Raw genomic sequence first — 14,529 nt, forward strand, 5'->3', positions numbered from 1 at the left:
GGGGAGCTGCATCAGTCATTACCTAGCAGCAGGAACACTTGAGTCCTCAGGCAGAACAGAGGTGAGATTTTAGGGCACAGGGCTGTTGAGGATTTGAGGCTATGGGCCAAAGAAGGACATAGGACTGCAATCACTGGGCCAGGAGCTGATGGACCCTTTTTGCTCAGGGAGCACTAAAGGCCAAGTCCTGTATAAACTGGACAGTACAAGGGGCTGCTGCCAGGGTCGGAGACTTGTAGCTCATGGGATTGACTCAACTCTGCATTAAAAAAATCTTCATAGGCAAATCTGATGCAAAGCTAGGTATAGAGACCCTCATGGACAAGCATCACTCATTCATTCATTCAGCAAACATTTACTGGGTATTGTAGCCATGCTAGTTCCAGGTCAATACCAGGGTCTGGGAAGGCCAAAGAATACTGTCAGGCCTCGCCCTTATGGAGACCATAGTCTGGTGTCCAGGGACAGGCTGGCCTGTGACAGATAACCACAGTGCAGAGGGAAGACAGCAATGACACGTTCTGGAGAACAGAGGAAGGGTAGAAGAACCCACTTGCGACTCTTTTTTGCAAAATACAATTTTTTCCCAATTCATTTGTTTCTCAGGTTTGAAGTTTTGTATTTTACATTCAGGTATATACAGTGGCTCAGGCCCAGCTCAATAACTGTTAAGTATTGTCTATAACTCCCTCTGAAAGAGGACCCACTATAGTAGTTTTCAAGCTGTTTTTAAAAATATTGAATGAGCTAGGAAAGACAAATAAGATAACTAGCTGTGTCTATTTCATAGTTTCTGCCATTAAAATAATCTAGAAGAGGCATAGCTATTTTGTACAATTTTGGGGGAATTAATTTAGCTTATCATATATAAAGGAATCCCTCAGATCAACCCCTGCCCCCATCACATACGAACACAATAACAAACACCAGCTAATTCTCTTCTTACTCTAGGTCTAGATTATGTGACATAAAATATAAAAGTAAAGTCAGTTCCTGGTCTGGGCACATAGGTAAGTGATGTATCAGCAAAATAGGCCTAAATGACTCCTTTTCTATAATTGAGGCTGTCTATGACCATCTAGCCTGGAATTTCCCGTTTAGTTGCCATGGTGGCCACTCTGAGAACACCCTGCTCCTTTTAGCAATACAGCAGGAGTATCCTTTTCATGGGAGTCCACTCTGAGCAGCCCCAGAAACAAAAGCCGCCGAAGGGGAGAGGCACCTTCAGCAAATAGGAGCATTACCTTGGTCCCATGGTAGAAGTCATCCACACACGTGGCGTTCATGAAGGTCTGGTGAAAGTGGGTGCTGGTGTCGATGCCCCCAGGGATCACCAGTTTTCCAGTGGCATCAATCACCTTGGCCCCTCCGGGGATCATGAGCTCACGGCCCACCTGCTGGATGATGCCATTCTCAATGTAGACGTCGGCCTCATGGGTGCAGTCATCATTTACCACCTTGCCTCCTTTGATGAGAATCCGCACGCTGGCTGAATTGGCAAGCATGTTCCTACGGAAGGCAAGAGAGAGGCACCAGTCAGGTCAAAGTCACTTTTCACTATAACCACAGTCCCACCTCTTCCTACTAGAGCTCAAACCATGGGCAGAGTACATGAGCAGGGATGGGGAGGAAGTCTCTCCACAGACTAAAGACACTGGTCCGACCACCAGCTGGGGTCACAAGCCTCCCACTGACCTCACAGTGGGACTCATTAGGAATAAAGACACAAAGGCAGTAAGGGTAAAGCTGGGGCCCAAAGAAACACCAAGTTTTACCTTCCTGAAATGTTTTATGTGCTCTGAAGCATTTTCATACCTGTCTCATTTTATTCCTGAAACAACCTGAAAAGTGGCATTTTACAGATGAAAAAGCTGAAATTTCTAAGGAATTTATGGCTACTAAGTAGCTGAGTCAAACCCAGATGTCTTACATGACTGATGTCCACAGGACACCACATGGTCCTGAAGATATCAGAGGCTCCTGGGGCGTGTCTTGCATTCTCCAAGTCTCACAGCTGTTTAATTCACATCATTCTTCAGATGGATTCCGCTTCAGTTCATCCCCCTGTGTTTGCCTCAAGAGGTCCACTACCACATTGAGCTCCACCGCTGGCTGAGCATTAATAAACTCACCTGAGGAGCTTTTGAAAAGCACCTGTTCTCAAGCCTCGCCCCTAAGAGTCAACTTTATTTAGTCCAGATTGGGTCCCCATAATCAACATTTTTAAAAGCTAGAGAACTTTACCATATGCTTAAAAAAGAATTAATATCAATCTCTTCCAGAAAATAGGAGGTGAGGAAATTTTCCCAACTCATTTTTTGAAGTCAGTATTGCTTAACTTAATACCAAAACCAGATAAAGGCAGTACAAAAAAAGAAAGTACAGAGTAGTATCCTTCATGAATATAGATGCAAAAATTCTTAACAAAACATTAGCTATTACCCACCATGTAAGTGGGATTTATTCCAGGGATGCAAGGCTGGCACAATATTTGAAAATCAACTGATATAATCCACCATACTAACAGGTTACAGAAGAAAAATCACAATCATATTAATTGTTCCAGAAAAAGCACTTGGTCCAGCAAGAATGTAATACATAAGATCAACATACAAAAAGCTATTGTTTTTCTATATGCTAGCAATGAACACATGTACATGCAAAAAAAAAATACTTAGGCATAAATCCAAGAAAACACACAGGATTTGCATGCTGAAAATTATGAAATGCTAATGAAAGAAATCAAAGATCTAAGCAAGTGGAAAGACATAACATGGTCATGAATTGGAAAATGCAACATAGTAAATATGTTAATTTTACTCAAATTGATATATATTTTGATAGTTCAGTAAAAATCTTTTGTAAATAGAGGCAGGATTATTGCCCAAATTTACGGACTGACAAAGGAACTAGAATAGCTAAAATAATTTTGATGAAAAAGAATAAACTGGGGGAAATCAGTCTATGCGACTGCAAGAACTTATTACATAGTTACAGTAATCAAGACTTTGTGGCAGATGACTGGAAGGATAGACACATAAATCACTGGACCAAAAGAGAGACCCAGGAATAGCCCCACACAAGTATGGTCAGCTGATTTTTGACAAAGGTGCAAAAAGCAATTCAATGGAGGGAAAATGGTCTTTCCAATAAATGGAGCAACTGGATATCCACAGGCCCAAAATGAACCTTTCCTAAAACCTCAGATCTTACACAAAAATTAGCTCAAAGTGGATCATACACTAAGTGGCCACATTTGACACCACTGACCACTCCCTTCCTCTTGGAGGTTTGTTCTCTTAGCATTAACTGGGGCCAAGCAGTGGAGGGGGACAAGGATCACAGGACATCCTGACCACTGTTTTGGAGAGGACTACTTTGTTGATGAGCTGTGGTTGAAGACAAGTTTGTGGGAAGTACATACACAGCTGTCAAGACCTTTGTGAGTAAAGGAAGCCGGAAAATGGCCTGAGAAGCATGGTGGAGGGAAAACATCAATTTAGAGCAGAAGAAATAAGATTTTTCAAGCAGTAAGAAAGGAGTCAAAAGAAATATTAAAGTTGTAAGAGATCAAGGATTACTTATGATGAAGGTCTTGAAGGAGGTAGCATGGAATGATGATGGCCATTGATAATGGAAGGCCTTCCCCTTCCACAAGCTAAGTCCTCTGTCAATGTATGTGGTTTATTTGGATCATACACTAAGTTGCTCATACACTAAGAGGGTTGATTCTTCCAACCCTCTGAGGAAGGTATTATTATGCCCATCTCACAAAAGAGGAAACAGACTCAAGAAAGGTTAAGGTCAAAGGCCTGTAGGAAAGATGAGAACACAAGGGAATTTATGTTCTCTCTGCTCTGAAAAGCTGGAGGCTGATTTCCTGAGAGCAGTAAGGAGCAAGTGGCTGTGAGCAGAGAGTGGGAGGTGTGGAGGAGCCACTGCAGGGGCCTGAGAAGTGAAGCGTAGGGAGACTGCACAGGAGGAGTGGGTGCTGAGGGCAGCTCAGACAGCTGTGGTCATGGTGAGTTACCTGGAATTCCATCCAGGGAGCACACTTTGGATGGATCTGCAATTGTACTGACCCTCAGATATCTTAATAGAAATTATTTTCATTTAGACTTAGAAAATAAAGGACAAAGTCTTACTGCGGGAGGGAGATGACATCATTGCAGTGTCTCCCTGGGCTCAAATAAAGCCCACCTTTGTACTTGGGTAAACTTCTCCTCATTCTTTAGGACCCAATTCAATTGTTCTCTCTTCTGAGAAACCTTTCCTGACTCCCTGCATCTTCACAGACTTCAGGGTACTGGAGTCTGTCTCCACCCCTACACTGACTTCCTCAAAGTCAGAAGCCCATCAGTGATCATCATTTCTGCCCCCTTCATCCCCAGCACGCAGTATAGGTTACTCAAAACTGGGAATGAGTGAACGAAACATTTACTTGCACCGACACAATCCAAACAGTTTACAGCAACATTCTGTAGACGAACTGCATTGTTTGTTTTCTGGGATACTGGGCAACTCAGTGTCCAGGATAATGCTCAACTTTTGCCTCTTTTCCAATATAGAAATCACTGTGAGCAGAGCAAAAAATGTGATTTATGTTTCTCTCATCCTCATCATTTTATTTTGCCTGCCACAAGGCAAGTTGCAGAAAGGCTATGTCCCAGGATAAAAAGACCTTGGAATCTGTTGAAGGAATGAATTTCCTTGTAAGGAAATAAGTCAGACACCTGCAGGGCTTAGCCTGCTCTCCTGGACACACGAGGTTAAAAAGTTTGTTTACTGTCAAGCTGATTAGGCTGGAGCACATGGAAAGTCAAGACCAAGAAAGTTTACAATGCCTACTCGCCCTCAGCCACCAGGCTCTCCTGCTTTTAGGAGAGGCTGGCTCTTTTGGGGGTGGGTGGGTTCTGCTGCAGGGACTGATGCTTGGAAACAAGACAGCCGGAGGGAGTCCTGTTCCCCATGAACATCTGCTCCACCAGGTGTCACCCCTGGGGAGAAGGGGCCCTCCCCTAGGGTGGAAGGCTCTCACAGAGAGGCAGTAGGGAGGGGTCAGGCTGGAGGATGGGAAGACTGGACAGTCACAGCCACAAGCCTATTGCCTGAAGCTGGGATGAAGCTAAACATGTTTCAGGAGATTTTTTTTGTCCTAAAATCTGAAAACTGGAGTTTTAATTTAATACATAATGACTAGGAAATGAGTTTGTTCTCAGGTGGTGGACACAATCATCACTCTGGCCTAAGGAATCCAGGAAAGCCCAAGCGATGAGATACTTCCCTCTCACTAGAAAGGCAAGACCAGGTGTAACCACAAAAGGAGAGACGTAGGTTCTCAGTTTGAATCAGAAGAGGGAAAAGATGATGGTGGTAGGGGTTACTGAAAGAAGACACACACTTAATCCTCTGTGCAAATACATAATCCTCACCTTTGAAAGCAGCTTTAAAGTAAGAGGAAAAATTAGAATATTTATACCAAGTAATTGCTGCATAGTCATTACATCAATGTTGTAAATAAGAATATTGATTTGCTTATTAACCTAGAACACATGCTCATAGCACACACCTGGAGGGTGGGGAGCCTGGCAAAGGAATGTGATAATGATTTATTGGGGATTCTTGTCTGAGCTTTGATGCTAGAATCAAAAGCCAACGGTGTCTTCTTCAATAGAAATAAGGGCAACAGCTCTTAGTCAGCTAACACCCCGTGCCAGGCACTTTACATGCATTAATTCACATAGCAACCACGAGAAGGAGGAACAAGGCAGGGATATTTGCCCAATTTAAGAGAAGGAAATAGAGATTTTGAAAATATCAGGTAGCCCATTAAAGGTCATATAACTCTGGGGGGAAGGATGGGTCTCAAATCCAGGCCTGACTTAAAGGAAAAGGTAATCAGAGTTAACTGGGTAGAAGACTTACAGGTGATTTTTATGTTCATCATAGCTTTCTATTTTTCAAACTATATACAATATATTTGTATTACCCTTCATAATCTAAAAATTATGTTAAGCTTTTTTTTTTAACCTAAAATGAAGCAGAAGGAGTCCAGTGTGCCCCTCAGGTTCAGCAGCTCAGTTTTTCCCTGCATTTTCTCAGGGAGGAGGAGGCAGGGCTGCCAGCACCCGCTGTAACACTGGGGCCTTTTTCTAGAACCTGGGCTGCCCACCACTCAACCTGTCTTCTGCCATTTCCTTGTTGGAAATCCCTAAAGGCTAACCTGGCTCTGAAGGCTAGGCTCCCCTGGGTAATACTGGGGAGTCCTGGAAGCCCTCAGGTCTGGGGATCCCATTCACAGAGGCCTGGGCTAGTCCTGGAAGCCAGGCTAGACCGCACTCCTACGCCTACCTTAGAGGGGCCTCGCTCTCAGGACTTAGAGGACCTTGCTAATAACCTAACAGTTAGTGAACACCCAGTACCCAAGGGGCCCTTCACTACAGACCTTCATGAACATTATCTGCTGTGATCCTTACAATGCCCTCAGATGGGTGCCATTCGTGCCCTCATTTTTACCACAAAATGGCTGAGGCTTAGAAAAGGTAAAGGAATTTCCTCAAGGACACACAGTCTGTAACAGAATAGGGATTGAAAGCCAGACACTTGTCTAGAGTGCTAGGGACTGAATATGTCCACCCAAGATTCTCATGCAGAAGCCCGACCTTCCGAGCAGCTGTATTTGGAGACGGGGCCTCTAAGGAAGTTTTCAAGGTTAACTGAGGTCATAAGGGGGTCCCTGGTCCCACAGGATTTATGTCCTTATGAGAAGAGACACCAGAAGGCTCTCTCCCCCGACCCATGTGCCCTGCATAAGCACAGAGGCCACGTGAGGACACAGTGAGAAAGCAGCCATCTGTCAGCTAGGTAGAGAGTTCCCACCAGAAACCCACCACACTGACACCCTGACCTCTGACCTCCAGCCTCCAGAACTGAGAGACAATAGACTTCTGTTGTTTAAGCCACCCAGTCTACAGTATTTGGTTATGGCAGCCATGAGCAGACTAATACAAGGGCCCACACTCTAGCCATGAGCCATCCTGCCAAGATGCGAGGCGAGTGCCCCAGGCCGTGGCTGTTCAGCTGCCTGCAGAGCCACTTCAGTGTACGCGGGAATCCAGCCCGGCCTTCTGGCAGGAGTCCAGCTTTAGGCTGGGGGTGCTGTCATCGGAACCGCCTGCTGGCCTTCAGGATCCCCCAAGGCCTCAGGACACTCTAGGTCTGCACTGGTGTGTTTGAGTAACATCACAGCATGGCTGCTGAACATACTCCCTGCCTGAAGTGCTTTTGGAGAACATCTTTTTAAAATGAACATTTGTGTGCATTAAAATATTCTGTAATTTTACTCCTTTCCAGTGTCAAGCACTGGAGACAGCTTTGAAAAAGACACAGGTCTTGCTCTCAGGAAATTCAATCTACTGGACAAGATACACAAGTAATTCCACTACTAAGTGACTAAAGAGTAAAGGGGAACTTCTTGCCCCAAACCCTTAAAACTACCTTAACATATTGGTTGAAATTGGGTGTTTCTCACTGTGGACCAGACAGCAGAGCTGTGAATGGATGAGATGAGGGCCCGGCATGGTAGGAAGTCTTGTTACACCAGTGTCTCCCCACACATCTTCATTCCAAACTGTCTATGTGGCCAAGATGCCTAATGCTGCCTCGTCCTCTCTGGCTGTTGACGGCTGACGTTCATTATGCTTCTTACCTCCCCCGGCACTGCATCGGCACCTCATCCCCACAGCTTTCCCTGCTAATCATTACTAAACTAAGCAAAGGAAGATGCTACTGGCACATTTTTCCTCAGGGAGCCTCTGTGGGTATCACGGGGTGTGCATAATGCAGTGAGGGGGTGGGTGTATGGGAGGATACCGTGGGCCTCTGGGAGAGTCTCTCAAAAGGGAAAAGATTTTGAGCACAGTTGAAATAAGCTGTTAAACTCTGCAAATGCCACTGACTATGACTGTCTCCCTCTTCTCTGATTGGAGCAGTATATTCAGAGAACTTCCTGTCACTGGTCATGGTCTAAAGACCATCAGTATCAAGTTTTACTGATTTATGATGCTTCAAGTCACCCATTTTATTCCAAAACACAATAACTGTATATACACAGCCAGTATCTGGCCCATTGGCTTCCTATATGCTATGATCTGAATGTCTGTATCATCCCCAAAGTCTTATGTTGAAGATCGAATCCAATGTGATGGTATTTGGAGGTGGGGCCTTTGGGAAGTAATCAGGTCATGAGGGTGGGGTACCCTCAAAATAGGATTAGTGCCCTTATAAGAACAGACACAAAATCTCCCCGCTGCCCCCCAATAAGGACACAGAGAGAAGATGGCTGTCTGCAAGCCAGGAAGAGAGTCCTCTCCAGGGACTGAACTGGCCAGCTTGATCTAGGACTTAGCCTTCAGAACTATGAGGAATAAATCTCTGTTGTTTAAGCAACTCACTCTATGATATTTTTATTATATATAGCAGCCTGAGTTGATGCTACATTAGTCAGAACCAAGCATTATAATCAAATCATCTTTAAGTAACAACTGGACCCTAAAATAAATGTCGCCTCCTTTAAAGACTTCTGGCTATATCCCACATTCCCATTTGTTTAACCAAAAACTTTGATTACCGAGCTATGATATCTATGCAAATGAAAGAATTCAAACCACATGTCTGTCCTCCCAGGCAGAAATGGAAAAATGCTAGATAGTTAAATGCTATTAGATGGCATAAATCAGAAGAACAGGATTCTGGAGCTGCATGGATTCATCAAGTCTACCCTGACTTTTCCCCCAGTCCCTGGATTTTACCAACAATAACCTTGAATAGAAGGAACCAGTCCAGGACTGAAGGGGTGATGTTAACACTGCAAATATGGAGATCTTAAGAATTCTACAATTTATTCAGAGATGCAGTGCCACCTTCCACAGCAAGATGGTGGGTGTCTTTGATATGCCAAGATTTATCCAACTGTGCACAGCTTGCATCCCCCAATTTCCTGATTCTGTGGCATGTATTCCTTATGTTCCTGAACCAATGAAATGTTAGAGCTAAGGTGATATGCAAGCTGGGGAGCAGGGACTTCTGGGTAGGGGGACAGCACTATATCTTGGGAGTGAGAAAGCCTCTTTGTGTTTAAAACAGTAACAATTATTGCTGTCTGCTATCCAATAATTGTCTTGCTGGGTAATAGAAAATTTCCTGCACTGCCCCCCTGCTCCTGCCTTTTTTACTGCTGCGAGCAGTTCCAATGAACGGTGCAGGGGCATTTTGCTGGGTGGACAGTCAAGGTTATGCAGCTGCGGCTTCTCGTTCATGAAATGCACACACCCATGCTCCTCGAAGGCACAGTGTTAGTCCTGCCAAAGAAACGCCAACCCCAACACTGTGTCTTGGAGTTGCCTGCTTCTGTCATCACTTTCCTCACTTCCCCTGTGCCTGCAGGGAGGTGTGAGACAAGGAGAGCCCGCGCAGTCTGTCCAGCAGAGCAGCCACCTGCCAGCAGCTCAGCTGGAGGTTGTAGGGGGATGTTGGGGGATCGGCACAGACACATAGGGCCAGAATGGTGTAGAAGGGGCCCTTCTTGCAGAAAGACCTTAAAGCTAACTTGGTAAGTACTGGTTTAAGACATGTATTCCTTCTTAACAGGCATTGGCTTACAGCTCACATTTCTTCTTTTGGCAGAATCCACAGAAAAATGTGTGATTTCACAGAGAATTGGTCACTGATATCAAGGACCATGCTAGACAAGAGCAACACAACTGCCCTGTGACATGAAAGATCTGTGGATTTAAGCCAACCCTAATGGCAACCTGGGATGGTAACAAAAGAGGCAGGTGAAGCCAGCTCAGGTCACTGGGGACTCACTGAATGATATGGCTTTTCCCTTGCTCCAAGCAGGTAATATTTGCTAACAGATCAAAAGGCAACATATGGCAGTGATCTGGAAAAGAAAATGAAAACATGCAACTATTTTGCTTCTTCTGATCAGCACAGAGGAAAGAATCAGAACAATGGGAGAGTCATCCGTAAAGGACGTGGGGTGGAGGGTGTTCCCACTTACAGCATCCTGGGATGATTCTGGAAAGGGATTCTCTCTGAGATGCAAAATGAGAACAAATGAAATGTTCAACACAACACAAAAGCCAAAAAGGGAAGTTTGAGGTGAGTGAGAAAGCTAAGGGTTTACGTTAATTGAATTTTTTAAAAAAGTAAATTGCTTTCTAATAAGAAAAACACTAAAAAACTCTTAATATTAAAGCACAGAATAACCATATAATTAATTCTTAATTGGCTCTATCAATTGAAAATCACATTTGTAACACACATGTAAGGTACAAAGGAAAGTGACACAAACACCTGTGCACTCACCATTGTCATTACTGTTCAAGTCCCCACACCTCTTTTGTACCACCCCACGTCCCCCTCCCTCTAACATGACCTCTTCCCTAGTCAGTTTGTGTGAATTAATGACTAGTAACAATTAGGTGGCAAATTAATAAAAAAAAAGACAAGATCACGTCTGTTTCCATCCCATGACCACCTCTCCCCATATCCTATAATCACATCTCCTGTGCCCTATGGCTGATTTCACCATCTAGTTCTCTGCTTTCCAAGGTAGGCAGGAATCTGAGAACCTATTCTCAGATTGAGGTAGGGTGGGTATTTAAACATCCAAATGCTCACTGGAGCACTCCACTGGAAGGTTCCACAGGCAACACACACTCGACCTTCCCCAAACCCACTGCACCGTCCCTATCACCCAGCCAGAAATCTGAGACTCTTCCTAGATTCCTCTCCAACCCAGGCCAGTGTCAGTGTCCAGGAGGGCTGGTCTGAGTGGTGGGCCTGATATGGTTCACCTGGGAGTTCTGAACAAAATGTTTTAAGAGATTCTGGATGTAAAGCCCAGCCATGGGGAAAACCGGGGAACGTGAAAGAGCAGGTCCTTCATCTTTCATCTGGGGTCAGGCATCTCCATGGACTAGGGGGTACCTGGAGACCAGGGAGCTAGACGGAAAGGAGGCTGCACAGGTTGAAGGGCTGCAGGCAGAGGCTAGAGTGGCTGTGGCCGGTGTTTGCAGACACACTGGAATCTTTCACCCGGTAGCCATAAACGATTTCTGCACCTAACCGGCTAATCAGGAGGTATCATGTCCCCCATTTCTGTTACCCCAGGGGCTGGGATGGATCAAGCCTATTGATGGCAGGTGTCATTTTGGCTGATAGCTGACCCAAGGCCGTTGTAAGTGGGGACCATTTGTACGAGACCACAAAGCATCTGCGTTTGGAATACTGCCCCGGCCTTTGGTGCAGCACGGTAGAGAAGGTAGAACAGGTCCAGGGCCAGCCAGAAATGGGCGAGACTACAGGTGAGCGCGCAGCACCAGGGCTGCAGTAAGAGGAAGCAGAGGCAAACACGACCCTGATCTGTCAAAGGGATGGGCATGAACGTGAACAAGGGCTGGTTCCTAACAGACAAGTTTAAGACAAAGGAGCTGCTACAAGGGAAGCCCCAGAGTGGGGCGTGGCTTCTGGGAAGGTATTACAAAACCAGGGGCAGTGAGTCCTTAACAGGCTAAAATGGAGTAAGAGGTTTTAATCCCATGGTTCACCTGCCCTGACGGGGCCCAGCATGGCTGGATTTACTGAGCAAGCACCCACAGGGTGCAGAAGGCAGAAGCAAAATTCCAAAGGATTAGCCTGAGAGGGTGGTAAGAAACAGAGCTGCAGACCACTTGTTCAACATCAGCCATGAGAGAAATAGGGCAGTTGTCAGAGGGAAAGCTGAGCATGTGTGTGTGCGTGTGTGTGTGTGTGACAGGACAGGCTTCACTGAGTGTTGACAAGTGTGCCCACGTGGGCATCCCAGTCCATGCATGCACAGGCTTTGGCATCTGGGCAGAAACTTAGCTACTTTTAAGGGCTCCTTTCCTCAATGAAGCCAGGAGGCTTTTCATGTGAGGCTCGGGAGACCCAGGAACAGCAAATACCAGTAAAAATGAGTAAATCCCCCTTCCATAATCCCCCTGCTCTGGGACCTGAGGAAGGGCAGGAGAAGTGTGCACACACTGGAGATAAGAAGTCCTGGCCCCTGCTGAGGCTTTGGCCAGAGAACACCAGGCTTTTCCCGACCAGGAGAGTCACCAGCACCAGCACAACCCTTCCCCCGGCCGACCCTCCGGCAGCCTCCTCAGGCTGGTGGTGCTTTCCAAGCTCTCAGCTGTCTCCAGGCCCCAGAAATAATTCCATCAGCTCCTTTGTAAGGAGAGCAGCTGTAGCTCAAGGGCCAAAGTGGCTGCTTCCTAGAACTCCAGCCAAAGGGCGGAGGGGGCCAGTGGCCCTGCCAGGAGAGCGGAGGGGAGCAATGGCTCTTTTCAGCCTGAGGCCTCCGTGCTCCAGAGGGAGATGGGCAAAGTCATGTGCAGCAGAAAAGAATGTGTTTTCCTAACTGTAACCTATCACAAACCTGGGCTACCCAATAAAGGTGAGATTTGGGATAGAAATTGAGAGGGTATAAAATGGCTTTTTTCTCTTTTAAACTGAAAATTAGCAGCAACTAACTATAACTGTATATAACATCTCATAAACAGCTGAAAAGAAGCAGGACACAAAATAGTAAATGTGGTATGATTCCATCACATTACACCCAAAAGCAGGCAAACATGAATTATAGTGTTTAGGCAGACGGTGGTAGAATCATGAGTAAAAACCAAAAATGATTATCAGAAAAGTCAGGATAGTGGTTATCTCTAGGGGGTGTGGGGGGTGTATTGTGGGGGAAGCTTCTTGGGAGCTGCAAATAATCTAGTCTTTTACCTGGGTGGGAGTTACACAGATGTCTGCTTTAAATTATTCTTTAAACTGTACATATATTTTCTGTGTTCTTTTGTATACATCTCATAAAGAATTAGAAAAAAATTTTAAAAACAAATTCATGCCAGTATACAAAAATGGTATGTCAGGTACTATAACACAACCATGTAAAAATATGCACATAAAAAACAGCAGATGAAAATAAATGGCAAGGCTTGTGTTCTGGAATTATAGGTGACTTTCCCACTGTTTTTTTTCAAACTTTCATTATAATATTACATTGATCTTATAATGACAAATAAATATGGTCATTTCAAACCACATAAATACTTTTATATTTATGCTTGAAAACAACTGAAGAAAGGGGAAAAATGTTTCCCTCTTCTTTTCAGGAAATCTTGCTATCATCCTGCCACCTCCTGGAAGAATTCCTAAAAGGACTGGGCTTAGGACAAGCCAATCTCCTTATTTCGACTCAAATAGTACTCAGGACACAGCCTTTTTTTCTCTGTAATATAAGACTTCTTCAAAGAGGTACCAGCCATTTCACTTTGTGCTTAAAATGTGTTTTCAGCTCTCTCTCCCAAATTCAATGCTTTTACCTGCCTGCCAATGACCTTAACACCAAGAGTGCTTCTGCACAATCAGTGACAACCTGCCTTCCTGTGCCTCCTCCTGCCAGCACCTAACCACACAGCTGACTCACCTCCAACACTGAGCAAACAGATATTTTTACCCTATTTCTAAAATTCCTGGAGCCTGAGAAGCAAATCTCATCAGTGCTTGTAGAAATACATGACTAATGGGACCCAACTTCGGGGAGATGGGCAGCGAGGCAGGGAGACAGCCTCCCACGGGTGAGTCACGTGCATGAGTCATTCCTGGCTCCTGCGGGAAGCTCCGTGCCCAAGTGCTTTTGGGCCACAGGAAAGGCCCAGGTGAAAGCGACCAGCTTTCCTCACGTGGGGCAGTGATGCCACTGATCTGATTGTGTCTGGATTTCAGAGACCTGTTTTAGAGAGCAGCAAAGGGGGGAGTGGGGAGCAAAGGATGCAAGGTGGGAGGAGGAAACAGAGTGGGTGATGGGGTGGGACAAGGACACACTGTAGCTGTGTGACTATCTGCTCTAAGCCTGGCTGCTCAGCTGGAAAGTGGGCATCAAGACCATCGGCACCACCATCGCCATTAAGCTCTCTATAGGTCAGCCTCACACACAGTTTCCTATGGATCTTACAACAACCCAGAGAGGTCATTGGACAGTATCATCCCCATCTTATGGCTGAGGAAACCGTGGGTTGGAATTCATACCGGAGTAGACCAGAGGCTCCTTGAGAGCAGAGCCAAGGTCTCACTTTATCCTTCTAAGGGGTTGGCACACAGAGGGGACTCATTAAGTGCTAGCGGAAGGGAGGGAGGGAGGACTGATGGATGAGATAGCGGGGCAAAAGCACTTGCATTAGCCACAATAATGGGCTGTTAGCGATGGGGAGAAGGCTTCCCCAGAGATTTCTGTGCTGGCTGTGAGGGTGTCTGGTGCAAAGCCTACGGCAGAGGAACAAAGCAGGCACTCCCTGGGATGGTAAAAAGACAAGAGGCAGAAGCAAGCAAGTATGGGATGGGAATGGCAAGCAGATTAACTGCTTCAGGGCCTGGAAGTTAGGCTGGGATAGGGAAGCAACCTGGCCAGCCAGGGCATGAGGTCAAAGGGCACAG

The 14,529-nt window shown here is 45.6% G+C and overlaps 1 protein-coding gene across 2 annotated transcripts in view; it reads right to left on the reverse strand.

The window, feature by feature from the left end:
• The window catches only part of DPYSL5 (dihydropyrimidinase like 5), an 84,395-nt gene that overhangs the window by 49,567 nt on the left and 20,299 nt on the right, over positions 1-14,529 (reverse strand). For both annotated transcript variants that reach the window (XR_012122340.1, XM_017650716.3), the window contains exon 2: positions 1,245-1,509. Coding sequence is in view for 1 of the 2 variants with exons in the window: in XM_017650716.3 (XP_017506205.1) it covers positions 1,245-1,505 (261 nt within the window). In the remaining variant the exon portion in view is untranslated. The remainder of the gene's footprint in view (positions 1-1,244; positions 1,510-14,529) is intronic.

The sequence above is a fragment of the Manis javanica genome, chromosome 1 (assembly GCF_040802235.1).
Source record: "Manis javanica isolate MJ-LG chromosome 1, MJ_LKY, whole genome shotgun sequence".
In the NCBI taxonomy this organism is placed as follows: domain Eukaryota; kingdom Metazoa; phylum Chordata; class Mammalia; order Pholidota; family Manidae; genus Manis; species Manis javanica.